General features: G+C 54.7%; 1 protein-coding gene across 2 annotated transcripts in view; it reads right to left on the reverse strand.

The window, feature by feature from the left end:
- GLI2 (GLI family zinc finger 2) overlaps positions 1–17,122 on the reverse strand; it is a 261,956-nt gene that overhangs the window by 126,544 nt on the left and 118,290 nt on the right. Inside the window, exon 1 of one of the 2 annotated variants that reach the window (XM_077956852.1) lies at positions 3,523–3,668. The exons of the other annotated variant lie outside the window; for it this stretch is intronic. Within the exon in view, the coding sequence (XP_077812978.1) occupies positions 3,523–3,667 (145 nt within the window). The 5' untranslated portion in view covers position 3,668. Of the gene's footprint in view, positions 1–3,522; positions 3,669–17,122 lie in introns of those variants that run through there. 2 annotated transcript variants of the gene reach the window in all.

Below are 17,122 nucleotides of genomic sequence, written 5' to 3' on the forward strand. Positions count from 1 at the left end.
AAAAGAACAGGGCTAAGAAAAGGACTGCCTTATTCTCCTGCTTTTACATAATATTTCATGAACTAGCGCAGCCATGAGTCTTCCCAATGTATTTATTCAAGTCCCAGGATTTGCCTTCCTCAATTTAGGAATAGGGGTGGACAGCTGTGTCCAAAATCCTGAGTGTTCCTTGCCTTCCCACACAGCTCCTGTCTAACTTTGAGTTTCTAGGGTGGCCCAGGACCTGGTCTAGAATTGGTGCCCAATGGCTATTGCTGGACTGAAGGTGGGCATGCAGGTTGCATGTATTACATACCAGGCTCTGCAGAAAGAGTCTCTCGTGTCACAGAAGAGGAAGATGAGCCTCAATAGGGTTATATGACCTGTGGACAATCACACACCTATGATGACAGCAACCACAGTCCCACCCTAGGCTCTGGGATCGATCTGGGAGCAGGTCTGAAGGTGGCACATGGCACGGCCACTTGAAAGAATCAAGGGCAAGTGGTCAGCTCAGCAGCCTACACTAAGCACCACAGGTGTGAGCCGGAGCTATCCCTGAAGTTCACATTCCGGCAGCTGTCACTGGAAGTCAGATCTCGGCCAAGGCCATACTCCAATCTCTTTCACCAATTCCCTGAGACCTGAACCAAGTCGCTGCCCTCTCTTGGGACTCAGTTTCCTCCCCTGTGAAATGAGGGTGTTGACACTACACAAGATCTCTACAGCTTCTCACCACTCATTCATCCATTCATCCAATGGAGGAGAATGTTTCCTCCTGAACTGATGATGCAAGTAATCTACAGCCATGAAGTTACTCATCCTGACTAAGGCAGTTCCATGCAAACAGTGCTGCAGACCTTGTTCTGGCCCCTAAAACATTAGTTTCTCCAGCATCAACTATCAGATCAGCCCATGATTAACACTAATGGTCTGACAGCTCAGTATACAGGAGGAAAGAAAAGTTCTGTCCTGGGCTGGGTGTGGCAGGCCAGGTGTCCGGACAGAGGGGCAAGGGGATGAGGGAGCATGGGTGAGGCTTGGGCATGGCCTTGATAGCTTTGCACTTCAACCTTCTTATATTTCTGAAAAACTTTGCTTTAAATTTCATTACTGTTTATTAGCCCAACATATTTATACATGTTAGAAACTGGAAAACTTTCCAAAACTGTCTAGAAAGAGAAACAGAACACTAAACCTACTGGTGAGAGCTCTGTAGCCCCCTGCAGAGCCCTCTGGACGGTCCCCCTGAAGAACCCCCTGGACTGAAGGTCCCTCTGCAGGACCCCTTGCAGCCTGGAGCCTCAGAGGGGGTGTCCTTTGACCTTGGGGAATGGGTTTGCTTGCATTTCCTTCCTTCCTTAGTACCCTGAGTCACTCCACTCCCCTGTCTTCAGAATACAAATACAGAGATTTGATTTCACTGGTGCTTTATGCCTTTGGGATTGCCAAATTGTTCCCTGTCTGGCTTCCAGCATCTCACTTCTGGAAACCTTTCTGTAGTTTAAGCAATATTGCCCGGTGATTGATGACTATTTTGCAACTGCTATCAGTTTACTATTTTAACCAATATATCATAAATCAGGAAGAGGAATGCTGGTCCAAGTGGAGAGTGTAGCTTTTGCTCATTACCTAGGAGGATTATAGCCATTTCATAAAATCCATTATCTAGGGACAGGATCCTATTGGTGAGGGCCAGCAAAATTCATTTCATGCTTCAAAAGTTTGTGATGGGGCTAGCTAGGGGGAAAAAACTAAATTGTTTGGAAGGTGGGGATCATGATTTGTTTAAAACTCAAGAACAGCCAAGACTGAGCTGTGCCCATTATACCAAGTGGCACTTTGTACTCAAATGCAAAGGCACTGTTGTCCCAGGGCCCAGCCCCCTGACCACAGCCCTCCCGGGTCTCACAAACATGGGACTGGAAAGGGAAGTGTGCCCCAGGGTTGCTTCTCTCCCCTCCCTGCCCCCACTCAGGCCAGGCCACTCTCATGAATTCCAGGCCCAGAAATGGTTTCCTCTGTGGCTTCCCTGCCAAAACAGCATTGGTACAAAACCAGACACACAGACCAGTGGAACAGAATAGACAACTCTTGGCCCAGTCCTGTCTCAAGACAGCATTTACAGCGATGTCCCCACACGACCACCTGGTCATGTCCTTCCCACTGCACTGAGGATCTGAAATCTCATGACCTCCAACACCATGTGCCCGCCCCCATACCTTGCTTCCTGCAAGGTCCAAGGGCAATGACCTTTCCCGTCTTCCTTGAGCTCCTTCTTCCCTCTCAGATGCCACATGTTCTCCTTGCCTTGGCCTGGAAAGTCTCCCCTCTATAATGCACAGAAGGGTCTTTCCAGCACACTTGCTGCATCCCTACCTGTTACCTGAGGATTCCAGCCACCCACCCCCTCCTCCCTCTACCATATCTCTTCTAGCAAGTCACACTCTGACTCAATTTGAGGTCACGATCACCACTTCCCCAAAGGCAGCTCCCAGGAAGGTCTCACCTCCTTACCTAACTTTATTTCTGAATGGCAAAGGGAAAATGCAAGCATACCCAGGAGGGACAGGGCCAGTTACCCCTGCCTGTTCCTTCCCTGCAAGGCCTTAGGGGCAGCATCACCTCCCACTGGGAAAAGTCCTCCCACTTTTAGGACCTCTGGGGCCCAGAAGGCAGGGCTGGGTAAGGCCCTTTAGGAAGTCAAAAGAAGAAAGATTCAATAGACGTTACAAAGAAAAAGGACGATGAAATAAAAGTGTCTTCTAGATTTTGCCAAGCCTCTATAACATTCCTGTTCAATATGATTTTGTTTCCTTCTCTCCTATTCTTAACTTTCCCCAAATTCATTCCTCAAGCGAAAACAGCATGGTCCCCCGGGAAGCTGTTTTAACACACACATGTTTTTCTAAGTAACCGTGAGCTGGGACTCGCAGACAATAAAGCTTCTTGTCTGGAGTCCTCCTTGCAGCTCAGACCGCGGGGAATTGAAGTGGCGAAGACTGAGCACTCAGAAACTCGGCTTTGCCGGATCTCAGAAGAAACTCTCAGTTCAAAGTTCTCGCTGGTACCCCGAGAGTTCGAGGGGCTCGGAGTACATCTGTTGGGGGTGGCGGGTGGGCAGGAAAGAACGCCTACGGCTGACGGTGTGAGTCTTCCAGAGCCCCCAATCCCTGGCACGCTCGCCTGAGTCCACGCAGGAGCCGCTTAACTTTCTTGCTCCATTTTCTCAGCAGTGCCTCCATGCCTCCCCGCACATTCCCTCTCTCTCCTCCCCTCCAGCTGTGTCCACCCAGTTCCTTTCTTTCCTCCCCCATCTTCCCTCCCTCCTTCCCTCCAGCTCCCCCCCTCCTGAGGCCCAGCACAGCCTCCCTGCCTTGGCGCCTACTTATGCTTGCTGGCTTCAAACTTGGAGCGCAGCAGACAAGGGGAAGGGACGTGGGAGAAGGGCGCTGCAGGCCAGGCCTGCACACACAAGAGCGGCCTCATCAGCACTGCTTTCCAGGGAGCGTCAGGAAAAGCTGCCGTCCTCCTTCAACTTACCCAGCGTGCGGGGAGGGCGGAGGGACGCAGCACCCAGAGGGGCGGCGGTGCGGAGAGGGCACTGCCCAGCGGCAGGAGAGGCGGTGGACCGCCAGGCTAGAGCGCAGGAAACATCAAGTGGCCGCCGAGGGAGGCGGGGCTGCATGAATCATTTATAACCGGCGCCGGCCAGGGTTTAGGAGCGCTCGCAGGCTGGCTAACGGAAAGGGTGGCTGGACTCGGGGATCCAGCCACTGCTGGCGGGCGGCGTGCTGTCCTCCGTGCGGGTGCCTTTCTCAGACTGGAGCCCACATGAATTCCTCCTCCTGGGAGAAGCTGCTGTCTACATGTCTTCCATGGGCAGCGGCTGCCCTCCAGGGTCTGGAACTTGGGGCTCACGGTGCTTCGAACCCCTGACTCTGTGGCCCCAAGAGGAAGAGGGAGCTGGGCGGGATCTTAGGGGCCATGTGGACTAGAAAGCCCACTGGGTAAGAAGGGGAAATTGAGGCCCGGGAAGGGAGGGGGACTTGTCCAAGGTGCACAAGGCTGTGAAAGATATGACTGGCCCCCAGGCCACTGTCCACCTTCTGAGCCGGCTCCCTGCAGTTCCCTGAGGGCACTGAGAGCCACAGAGCCAGGAAGTGGAGCCCCTGCGGGCAGTGCAGGTGCAGGGTGGCTCCTCACACACAGGGGTCATGGGGAGATCTGAACCCACATCCCCAGCCAGCCTGAAATGTCACTCATCGAGTTTCAGTCCTTTGAATCAAGCTGTGGAAAATCACCCCCACCCTCTTTTCCCTTCCACAGGGAGTGGACACATGAAAAGTACTTTGGGACAAGGAGCTCCAATCAAACAGAAGATTGGAACCTCACCACCTCCAATGCTCACGGACCCGCTGGTGAGGCCTGCGAGGACTGCTGATTCCACTCAGCCACTCACCACCCGCCCCGTCTGCCAGGTGCCACGTGCAAGAATGCTGCATTTTCTGCTAATGGGGGTGGGGGATGGCAGGAGACATAATGGGTGGGGAGGGGTCATTGCTATTGTCATCATCACCCTTTGCCACCCCAATGACATTCTACACCCTCTTTTGCATCCGATCTCAAGGCATCAAGAGTATGAAAAACAGCTCTTCTGTCCCCAAAAGGGAGATCTTACCTTAAGCAATGGGATTACCATTAAGCACAAGACGTTTGACATTTATCCCAGGACAGGATGGGAAGAAGGGCCCTGACCAGGAGGGGGGCACTCCAGAGTCGGCCACCCCCTTCCCTTGCCCTGACCTGTCCCGTGGCTCTCCTCGTCAGAGGCTCAGTCTCCATGTCCCTACCCGAGACCCTCTGACTGTGGCCAAGCTCCAGCCCTACCCTATCCCCAACGCCCTCTGCTACATTCCTGCAAGAGTGCAGGCTGAGACCTCTAGAGTAACACATGGTTCTTATGCAGGAGGCGGGGGTCTGTGGGACTCCATCTTGAGCCAAGAAATCAGCTCAGGCCTGCACAGGCCTCCCTCAAATCTTGAAGGAACTGTGGACATCCCTCAGCATGGGGAGCAAGAGTGAGTGCCATAAACACCAACTGCGTCCCCACTCCGAGTCTGGGCAGTGCTGCCCGCAGGCACAGGGTGTTGGGCTGCAAATGGCCTGCCCTTCCCTCTCTTGAACAGGGGTTGCCAGGTCCAGAGAGAGAGTCTGGCCTGCCTGGGGTACCTGGAGCGGGACTCATGGCAAGGCTTTGAATGCGGAGGGGCTGCATGAGCAGGTGTTGGCCAGCACCGTCTGAGCACCGCATATACCCTCCCCACAGCATACAGCAGCCCTTGAGATGAGTCAGGTGGCTTCCTGGGATGGGGAGAAGATGGTCAAACCAGACACTGCTTCAGCGACACTTCTACAGGGTCACGGGGTTTGCAAAGAGATCGGGGGTTTGTCCCGGTCGATTACACAAAAAGCTCAATCCCAACGCTCCTGGGTCAGCAAAACTGAAAAGCAGACCCCCTTCTTGGGTGGTACCACCTCCAAGGGCACCGCAAAGGCCACGAAAAGAAAACAAGGGAAGGGAACCAAACTTTTCCTCAGCCTCGGGGGAGCACGAGACCATGCTGGACGCAGGTGAAACGGAGCCTCCAACCCTTTCCTGATGGGACCCTTGCCAGAAGGACCCAGTCCCTCCTAGTGGCGAGGACAGAATTCCTCAGGTTCAGAATCCTGATCCTTCTGACTGCAGTCGGGTGGCAACTGTGTTACATGGGGGGCCGGGTGCCTACGCAGACAGTAGGACCTGGCCCAGCTACTACTGTTTGCATGCAGTGAGCTCATCAGTGAGGCTCCTCCATGCAGTGGCCGCTCTGGAACCACGGAAGGGCTGCACTGACACAGGCAAGCGCTCAGATGCTCGAGCCACGTTTAGTCAGCCCTCCCGGCTCAGGCTCTCCAGCCTCGACACTACCCATCAATGGAAGTGAGTGAGGCCTCGGGCAGAATCCCAGGGCACCATCACCAGCCCTTCCCCTCAGCTTCCCTGGGGCAATGCTCAGGCTCAGAATGAGGCATTACCGAGTTGGAAGACACTGCTCCTGGTTGGACTCCAACAGCAAATGCCCCACAGAAAGGGCTGCTCTCTGGACCCCACAGCCATCTCCAGAGAGACCGCTTCCCCAGGTGTCTGCAGTCTGGGCCAGGCCTTCCATAGGCAGTGATGATTCTGAGCTGGTTCTCTTCAGCCAGGCTTAGAGGAGGAGGGGTGTGAAGAAATGCCCTTCCATGACATACAAGTGCCCCACAGAGAGCCAAAGCCCTGCTCAGGTAAGAGAGGGTGGGAGTGCCTCTGGGAAGCCCACTCCAATCCCCATTCCACCTCCACCTTCAGCCACCGAGACACACGGGCTCTGCACAGAGCAAGACGTGCAGCGGGCAGAGGTTGGAGAGGGGATCAGCTGGAGCTGCCTTGGCCCTGGGCAACCCATGTCAGAGACAGCAGGTGGGAAACAGACACAGCCAGGCAACAAAACTACAGCCACGGCCAGCGTGTGTGCTCTTTTCCCGGGGGACAGTGTCCCCCAGAAGCAGCCCTTCCGTCCGTGTGCCGGCCCCACGGGAAGACCATGGCATCCTACCAGTGTCCCCACACGGGCCCTCACAGAGCCTCCTCCTGCAGGCTGCCACCAGGACTCCCCGTACCCAGAGCTTTCCCTGGCTCCACCAAAGCCCAGTAGGTAACCTCTAAGTCTAGTGACTGCCCTCGGGAATCTGTCTACTTCTCCAGCCGCCCCCCCACACACAAGCCGTTTTGCTGCCAAACTGGCCATTCCATTGACCCTAATATGCCCGCAGACGCAGCAGACACAGCAGACGCCACCCTCTCTCCTGTTCACATTGACGCCTCGGCCCCGTCAACTCCTCCTCCAAGCAAGAGGCTTCCTGGAAGGGTTGCTGTGGCCTCGCCCTCCCGTGACTCAGCTTATCTGTGCTGTTCCCAGGACATATCAGACCCTTTATTTTGTTCTGAATACAGGCTATTCCCACTTACAAATGAGCTGTGTTCTCAAAGGTCGACATATTACAAATCAATGATTTGGAACTTAAATGCATTTTCCCATAAAAAATAATGTAACATAATATGAGTAGCTTTCCATGTTAGCCCACAACGGCCCAGAAAACCCACATTGTGGCTAAGATACTACATAGACGCAGTTAAAACCTCTATTTAAAAAATACAATACTAGTAATTAAGCAGACTGAAAACCATTAAGCATCTGATTAGAACAGAATAAAGTACTGTGTGTTATTCACATGGAGTCCTAGTGCTTGAAGCAAGGCAGGCTCTTATCATAGCGGAGAGACGGCCCATGGTGGATTCCACAGCCCTGGGGTTGTGCAATCACAGGCATGGAGTGGAGACCGCGGTCAGGAAGAGGCGAGCACTGACTGGGTCAGGCAGCCCTTGACCAGGGGCAACACGGGCACTGGCCGGAGCCAAGGCATGCAAGGGTCCTGAGGGGCCGTGGTCGGCTGCCGAAGAAATGCCTGCAATTGCTCCTCTCTGGGGAACTTGTGGGCTTCATGCTTCTGGGGTCTCCCAGAAACTCCTGTCAGTGCATCAGCAGGCACGTTGTCCTCTCATTGGTCTTGAATAAGTCCAAGTTGTGAGTTGTCTAAGCTGAGTCCTCCAATGGCTCAACCACAGCAATAGCCCCTTCCAGGCACTCCGGTCACCTTGCAGCCCCATGAAGCAGATGTTGTTAACGTGGATGAAAACCCAAGACTTGGGTTCTTGCAGCTGGCAAGGGGCAGAGCTGATCCCCAGCTGCTCCACTGCCTCTGGAAGCTCCCTCCAACTGGGGAGCCAGGGAGGGAAAGCTACAATCTCATGCTACCAGTGAACACAAAGTACAGTTTGCCAGCAGCCCTATTAGCTGGAGGTCTGAGCAGGCTGCCCTCTCAGGCGAGAGCAGCCCCGCTCTGAGCTGGGGCCAGCCTTCCACTCTGGCTGTATTGCTGACCCCACACTCACTCACCCAGAACCTCGGAGTGCCTGCCCTGCACGGGCACCGGTGAAGCGATAATGAATCAGATATTGTGCATTTCCTCAAAGATCTGAGAAGGCCCCGCATGGCGCCCCGCCTACCCAGCTCAGCACCCTCACCGGCCCACCCACACACTAAGTGCTCACGATGGACCCACAGGGGTTGCCGGCTCCTACAGCTCTTGCCAATCCAGCCCACAGAAGACAGAGAGATGGGGTCAGTCACAGCTCAGCATGTTTTACAGATAAGGAAACAGGGGTGCCTAAAGTCACACAGATACCTTAGTGGAGAGCAGACATAACCCAGGAGCCCTGGGAGCCCCCAGACAGCAAGGCCTGCTGTGTCCCCAGTACCTCGTGCAAAGCCTGGCACACAGCAGGAGCCTGGCGGCGTGGTGGGTGAACTGCGTCCTTATGTTAGGAGGCATTTCCTGTGTAGGCATTTGTTTATTCCACAAACATTTAGCAAATGCCTGTAGGCCAGGGCTCACCCCACGTTCGTTCCAGGTCTCCTTGGAAGCCCTCCTGCATAGACATCTGCCCTCTATGTGATAACTTCCCTTTGCCCTGGGGCCACCTCCCCTTCACCATCACACAGCCCATCACCCGAGCCTTGCCTGCCAAAGCGGGAAAGCTTATTTGTTTCTTGCAGGAAGAAAGAGGAAGAAAAGACTCACACACGGGCCACATCACACTTTCTGTGGTGCCTGCACATCTCCGTGTGCCTCCTCCCCATCTGGGGTGGTTCACCCCTCAGATGTATAATGAATCAGGCACTTGCTCATTAATAAAAAATGACAAGCGATCATCTCATTGAAATCCGCCGAGCTGCCGGAGCCTGCAGACACAACCCCTGCCAGGCTCTGCGATTCCTCGGTGGTCAAGCGGTAATGAGTCTGCGGGGTGGATGGGCCAGTGAGTGAGCGAGCATCTTAGCACTTAACGTGCAGGCAGGGAAGTCACCTTTCTGCAGTGGGCAGCCTCAGGACCGGCAGGTTAATGCCTTTTTCGTCTGTATTAACAAAGGGCTCAGCTCAGCAGGCCCCGGCTCCCCCAGGGTGAGTGAGGTGGGAGAAGGCCACAGGCCGTGGAGGGTTAATCCTTGCTGTGGCAATCAGCAAACCCCTGTGTCCAAATTCTCAAGAGGGTCCAAGAGCAGCCCAGGCTTGGAGACTGAACCCCTTGGATGCTTTTTTTGTTTTAAAAAGTAAGTTGAGTGAGCAAAAGGTCTTGACAGCAGACTGGATGGCTACCCCGTGGGCGACTCCAGCCACAGGCCCAGCACTGGGACCCCTCCCCGGCTCCACCTGGAGCTGAATCACAGGGGCAGCAGGCCCATCCAAGGGTCATACTACTGGAGGTGCCTCCAGGAAGACTGCAGGGGCCTAGTTGGCTTCTCTCATGGAGCACACTTGCTATTTTATATTCACTTCAACACCCACTACATACGGAGTTTCACAGGAAGGGCTGGAGCCTGGTAGAATATGAACCACACTGAACAGACAGCACAGAATGGAATTCACACTCTGTCAGTCATGGGCTACATGGCCTCAGAGACATCAGGAACCTCAGGTTCCTCACTTGTAAAATGGGTGATGGAGACTCCCTTGCAGAGAGTAAATGGGTTCTAATCTTCACCCAGTCATTGCATAATAAATGACAGCTATCACGATTAGGGTGGCAGTCTAGGGCTTCGGGATTTTAAAGGCAGAGTGGTCCAGCTTCTGCCTCATTCATCACAATTTATATCATTTGCATCACCCTTGCACACTCCTGTGTGCTGGCCATAACGGGTCTCTAATTTTCACAACAATCCCTGGGCCAGGTACATTAACCCTGGCCATATTAGAAATGGGGTAATCCATGCAGGGCCTCAGGAAACCAAGTGGCAGAGCCAGGGTCTGACCCTAGCTCCTTCCTCATTACCATGTGTCTGGTACCTGGGCTGCCCCCTCACTGCTCTAGAGTCCTAGACAGCTCCCTGTTAACAACGGGCCAGGCCCAGGATCCATAAAGAACCCTGCCTCTTCCACACAGCGCCTTCTCACAGGCAAACAGGCTACACCGAGGCCCCTCCTGCATCTTCTGACCCACCAGAACCGTTGCCTGAAATGCCCTCCCCAGATCTCTCCCTGCAGCTCAGCCATTCATCCTTCAACCCAGCCACCTCCTCAAAGTGGACCCTGACCACTCCAGGGTCAGTGACTGCTGCTGTAGTCTGCTCCCAGAATCTCGAAACGGAGCCGAGTCCCAGGGGGCCCTCTGAGCTTCTGCAATGGACACCGATAGCTGGCCTGATCATGGAGAGCCCCAGGGCCTGTGTTGGGAGCCTGAGAGAATCTCAAGACCGGAGGACAGTGAGCCCTGCCCTGCAGATGAAAAGCCCAGGGTAGGTGATGGGATGAGATGGCACCTTCATGCAGCTCCTTGGGGGCACTGGAATTGACCGAAGCCATCCTCAGGGCATGCTGTGGTACTGACTGCTTGACCTTACTCTAAACACCTGAAACTGGAAGACAAATCTGAAGCCCACCCCGGTCCATTACCTCTGCTCTTGCCTAGACCTTAATGATACTCTCTCCGATGCACTCTCCTTGGTCCCCTTCAATCCACCCTCATACATGACATAGCCAGGAGGAGGGCACGCATCCGCCTGGCCACCACCGTGACCTCTGGGGAGCAGACAGAGGGGCAAGGCTTGTGTTTCTGCACGTGCTTCAGTACTCTTTGCACATGTTCTAGAAAGTCTGTATAAGTTATTAATAACAAAAAAGGGAGTACTGGCCAGGCGCAGTGGCCCATGCCTGTAATCCCAGCACTTTGGGAGGCTGAGGTGGGCAGATTGTCTGAGGTCAGGAGTTCCAGACCAGCCTGGCCAACAGGCCAGGAGGCAGAGGTTGCAGTGAGCCGAGATCACAACATTGCGTTCCAGTCTGGGCAACAAGAGCAAAACTCCATCTCAAAAAAAAAAAAAAAAAAAGGCCGGGCCTGGTGGCTCACGCCTGTAATCCCCACACTTTGGGAGGCCAAGGCAGGTAGATCACCTGAGGCCAAGAGATAGAGACCATCCTGGCCAATATGGTGAAACCCTGTCTCTACTAAAAATACAAAAATTAGCTGGGTATGGTGGCGTGCTCCTGTAGTCCCAGCTACTCGGGAGGCCGAAGCAGGGGAATCGCTTGAACTCGGGAGGCGGAGGTTGCAGTGAGCCAAGATTGCACCACTGTACTCCAGCCTGGTGACAGAGCAAGACTAAAACAAGGGGGGAGAGTATATGTAGGGCTGTTGTGAGGCAGAGCTGCATTCACTCAACACAGCTTCCCTGCTCTTGTTTCAGGAAACAGCCCTTCCTTCAAGAGGGGAATGGGCCACCCTTAAGCTTCAATGACATTCCAAGACAAAAGGAGATGAAGCAGAGCAAGCTCTGCATTTGCAGGCGGGAGGCCTAGCCTTCTGCTTTTGCCATCAACTCCATGTGTGATCTCAGGGCCTGAGTGGCCTCACCTGTAAAAATGACAAAGGCCTCTCCCATCCCTGACATTTTCAGACGTTTTGGAGATCCTAAGGCAGAGTCCCAGAAAATAGCAAGTAACTTCAGAAGCCCAGCCCCGGGCAGTCTCCTTTATAAGACAGAAGACTGCTTAAGAAAACCCTTGTAATGATGCTATTAGCCAGGTCGAGGGGAGGGGACACCCGCTCTACTGTGCCTCGGGAAAGCCTGGCTCAGGCAGAGGCACAGCCAGGGCAAGAACGCTCCGGTCCTGCCCGAGCCTGGAACACGCACGCAGGAGACAACTCGTTGCAAAACCCATGGCCCCGGGGATAGAGTCTGCCCTACATTAAGAAACACTTTCCAAATGAGATAATTATTTAATAGGTAATAAATGGAGTTGGAGAGAGGACAGTGGGAATTCAGTTGATTAAATGCCTGTGCCCCGCAGCACTGCAGGCACTCCCCAGAGCCCAGCCTCCTGCCCCACACCTCCTGATGTCCTCTCACGCTCAGTTCACCTCCACCATTTCCTGCTTATGGACAACCAGCCTCCGGTCACTGGGCTGCACAGAGGGCCCGAGTCACAGGGCCCACAGCAAGGCAGCGGGCTGAATCCAAGCCATCCTGCCTGCCAGCAGCTCAGCAGCTTGTCTCTTCCCCCATCCTGCCCGGGAGACCAGCAGGCCAGTGGCCAAGAGGATGAGACAGGACAAGGGTGGAGGCAAGAGAGGCCAGAAACATCAGAGGCTACCCATTGTTGTTCACTAGCCTGGCGCTGACCCAGAGCCAAGCTTCATCTATGCCCGCTTTAACCCAACAAAGTGGTCTTGATCAGTCTTCAAATCTATGGACATGGCAGGGGCATGGGGAGAGACCATCGCCCACTAGCCACATGCCAAGTTCCACGAGGAGTACTTACATGTGCATTTAATTGCTCAGGTTTGTTTACATTTTGTTTCTTGACAAATAAAAGCACTGAGACTCAGAAAGCTTAAGTGACTTGTTGAAAGCCATACAGCTGGCATCAACCCCGGGAACCAATTCCACCCCTGCCAGCTCCAAACATGGGCTCCTTCCCCAGCACCAAGCCGTCATTCTCCCCAACCCTCTGAGCACTCAGCAGGTGTTCACCTAACGTGAGCTCCCTTCTCACCTCAACCACCCTACACAGAGGCCAGGTGACCCCAATCTCAAACAACTGAAGTTTCCCAGTAACCTTTCCATCGACTCACAAAAGATGCTCTGAGCAACTTCTCCAAGGAGAGCTCTAAGAAAGGTGTGAGGGAATTAGAAGCAACCACGACTCTGAGTGAAGGAGCTTCTATCTCAGCGGGCCACAAGGAGAAACGAGCAGAGTATCAGAAAATGGGAAGGAGGGTTTACAAGGGCCCAGGGCCATCATCAGGCTGTGAGTACAAAAAGAGATCAGAAACTGGTGAGGGGGTGGTTGATCCCCTGTGAGCTACACTGAGGTGGGACCTGGAGGAAAATAGCTAGAATATAGTAGGTGATCGATGAAAAATGCATTGGATGGGGGGTGGGCTGGTGGGTGGATGAATGGATAGGTGTTTGGGTGGGATGGATGGGTTGATGAGTAGGTGGGTGTTTGGGTGAGATGGATCAGTTAATGGGTGGGTGGATGGATGGATGGGTGGGTGGATGGATGGATGGCTAGGTGGGTGGTGGGCAGATGGGTGGGCAGATGGGTAGGTGGGTGGGTGGACGGATGGATGGCTAGGTGGGTGGGTGGGCAGATGGGTAGGCAGGTGGGTGGGTGGGTGGGCAGATGGGTAGGTGGGTGGGTGGGCAGATGAGTAGGTGGGTGGGGGGTGGGCAGATAGGTGGGTGGGTGGGTGGGCAGGTGGGTAGGTGGGTGGGGGGTGGGCAGATGGGTAGGTGGGTGGGGGTGGGCAGGTGGGTAGGTGGGTGGGTAGGTGGGTGGGCAGATGGGTAGGTGGGTGGGTAGGTGGGTGGGCAGATGGGTAGGTGGGTGGGCAGATGGGTAGGTGGGTGGGGGGTGGACAGATGGATGGGTAGGTGGGTGGGTGGGCAGATGGGTAGGTGGGTGGGGGGTGGGCAGATGGGTAGGTGGGTGGGGGGTGGACAGATGCATGGGTAGGTGGGTGGGTGGGCAGATGGGTAGGTGGGTGGGGGGTGGGCAGATGGGTAGGTGGGTGGGGGTGGACAGATGGATGGGTAGGTAGGTGGGTGGGCAGATGGGTAGGTGGGTGGGGGGTGGGCAGATGGGTAGGTGGGTGGGGGTGGACAGATGGATGGGTAAGTGGGTGGGTGGGCAGATGGGTAGGTGGGTGGGGGGTGGGCAGATGGGTAGGTGGGTGGGGGTGGACAGATGGATGGGTAGGTGGGTGGGTGGGCAGATGGGTAGGTGGGTGGGGGGTGGGCAGATGGGTAGGTGGGTGGGGGTGGACAGATGGATGGGTAGGTGGGTGGGTGGGCAGATGGGTAGGTGGGTGGGGGGTGGACAGATGGGTAGGTGGGTGGGGGTGGACAGATGGATGGGTAGGTAGGTGGGTGGGCAGATGGGTAGGTGGGTGGTTGAGTGGACGGAATCTCTCTAGTCAGGATACTTCCTCTTCTCATCTCTCTGTCTCCACCCTCCTCCCCACCTCACTCCTCTTTCCTCCATAGCCATTTCAGTTGAGATCTCTGTGATGTGCAGCTGCCCACAGAGTGGACAGTGGCTTCAGAGATTAAGATCCACAGCCCTGCATGTCTTGGGAGCATCGCTAAGCCCTAAGCCTTCCCTGGTCTTTAGGCTAGCATGGCCAAAAGGCATGGAAGGATGAGCTTTTCTGCCCAGCTTTCCCTCCACCCCATCTTCCGTAAGCCCTGGCCCACATCTTTATTATCTCTGCCTGCCCAGGCAGCTCCCACCTTGATAGAAATCAGAGGGCCTCTGGGCCCAGTTCAACCCAGAGAGGGCTATTCCCTCCAGGCCTGAAAATGAGCCAGGCACACCAAAGGCCCAAGTCCTCATCAGAGGCCTTTCTGTCTGGATTTTATCCCCATTCCAGCCACACGAGGCTTCTTCAGGCGCCCCTGAGGAATGCAGTGGGGCAGCCAACAGAGCAGCCCAGGAAAGCGCTGGTCTGCAGAGCCATGGGAGGCCAGCCGTCAGGCAGGTAGAATGACACAGGGCTCAGGACTGCAGTCCCCTGGAGATCGGGGGCCCTGGAGGTTCTGGTGCCATGAGGGTGTTCTATAGGCAGCTGAGTCAGCTCCCTTACACAGTGGCTGGTCCCAGGTCAAAGCCAGGCCCAGGCACTGCAAAGTCTACAGGCAGTGGAGATAGGGGCAGTGGGCAGGTCCACTTTAAAACGAGGCTCATGACTGTGAGAACCCCAACCAAATCTCTACCTAGCGAACGTCCTGCTTCCTGGCCCGGGCATAGTTGGCCCAAACCTACCATAAATGGGGGGCCTGACTCCCAACCTGGAGCCCCACAGGAAGGAGCTAGAAGGTGCAACAAAGGGTGGCAAGGTGAGCGGCAAGGCAGCTCTGATCCCAGCAGGAGGCTGCCAATGCCCACATTAGAATCTGCCTGAGCTGCTTGAGGCAGGCACCCCCTGCCCTCACTCCCTCCTGGCTGGCATCATGACAGAAGCCGGCAGGCAGAACAGGCAGCGGGAGGAAGGTGTTCATCCGGCTTCTCAGCCTGAGGTGCTGGAAAATAAGTGCGGGATGGACAGCAGGGAGAACTCAGGCTGAGGAGTCAGCAGCCCAGGGTTCAGTTCTAGTTGTACAGCCCTGCTCAAGTCATCTCCCTCTCTGAGCCTCAGATGACCTCTTTGTAAACTGAGGACAAGCACAGTGACCTTGCTTTTATCAAGACGGCATGAGATAATACAGGTCCCCAGATCCAAGTAGGTGCTGCACAAACAGTGCCTGCCAGTATTTTAAACAAGGTAACTGACTTTCCTTAATGAACCTAATAGAACATATATGTGCCTTCCTGAATGGAGAGGAGGCCCAGCACAGAGGCTCAGAGCAGAGGCCCAGGGTCAGAGAGCCAGGGCTGGAAGGCTGCTCCACCACTTACCAGCTGTGGGACCTCAGGCCCACACATCACCTCTGTGGTCTCCATTTCCTCCACTGTCCAGTGAGGATTATGGGACTGTTACTAGGGCTGTCGGAGGATTAAATAATCCAATGCATGGAAAACCAAGCAGTGCCTGGAACCCTAAGAAAAGTGAGCTCACAGTAGTTTCATCATCTCAATTTCCCTGGGGTGCTCCACGGTTTCTCTGGAGAGCGCCTTTGGGAATCCTCCTTTGTGGACTGTTTTTAAACCTTGTGAATATCCTAAGTGATGGGAAGAGAGTGTCATTTCACTCCACCTCCACCCATTCTGTAACGATGCTGAGTACTGGAGACACAGGGCCCTGAATTCACAGCGCTCCCCGGGGAAACATGCTAATGGACAATGCACCGTGCAGACCGTTTGGGTGAAAAGCAGAGTGTGCCCGTGAAGCCACCTGACCAACCAAGTTTCTTGAGTGGCTCACTCACTGGCTTTGAAGACAGCTCCAAGCACGAGAACAACCACAGTGCCACAGCTGACAGCCGCCTCCAGGATCAGCATGCAGCCGGGAAGCCCTCTGGGACCTCCCAAGGACCGTTTTCTCATAGGCGCTGTCTGCACAAACTCCTTCCTGTAGCCTCTTCCCTGATCATCTGCGAATTGTTTATTTCTGTGAGTTTGCATGTCTGGTGGGTTCTATGTTTTCCTCTGCTCATTTGCTGTGTTTTTTATTATTCTAGCCCAAATAAACCTTCTCTCAAATTAGACGAGGAAATTGGGGTCATTCCACAATGACCTCGAGGGGAGCCTGCTCTGTGTGGAGGGTGTGCAGGGCTCCTGCCAGCCCATGAAGGGGTCCTGCTCTGTGCTGGCCCTGGACAGGCTGGAGTGCCCAGCCCTGGGCTGAGTCAGGGGCTTTCCAAGTGTGTTCTGGGCCAACAGCAGCAGCAGCAGCAGCTGGGGACTCACAAATGCAACCTTTCAAGCCCCATCTCAGGCCTACGGAGTCAGAAACTCAGGATGGAGCCCAGAATCTCATGTTTAACAAGTCTCTCGGGTGATTCCGATGCACCTGACAGTTTGAGAACCCCATGCTAAGCCAACAGCGGGCACTCAAGACGTCCATTCTAGTGTGTATGCCTTCCTTCTGGTTTCTCCTCATCGTCAGGCATGCCCCAGGCATTGAAAACAGAAAACCTCAGAACATACACATCGTGGAGACCAAATATAATGGGTGACATAAAACACGACCCCTTCTGCAGCGGTAGCCCCTCGGGGTTCCAAAGGTGGTTCTGGGATCCTGATTTCACCTGACTGTCACAGCCTGTAGGGGAGGCGACTGCTCACACACTCGCAGATGACTGGGGCAGCACCCCTTGAAGCAGCACTGGGCAGGTGATATGACACATCCTGTCGGCCTCAGGAAAGGGAAGGCTATGCTCGGCTGGAACTGGCAGGCAGGCCCTCTTAAACGTGAGACCCAAGTGTGACCAGAGGATGGAGGTGAACTGACAGGGACTGCCAGGGTCGCTGCCTGTGCCTTGGCCTTCACACTTGCCGT

Source organism: Macaca mulatta, chromosome 12, assembly GCF_049350105.2.
Source record: "Macaca mulatta isolate MMU2019108-1 chromosome 12, T2T-MMU8v2.0, whole genome shotgun sequence".
Taxonomy (NCBI): domain Eukaryota; kingdom Metazoa; phylum Chordata; class Mammalia; order Primates; family Cercopithecidae; genus Macaca; species Macaca mulatta.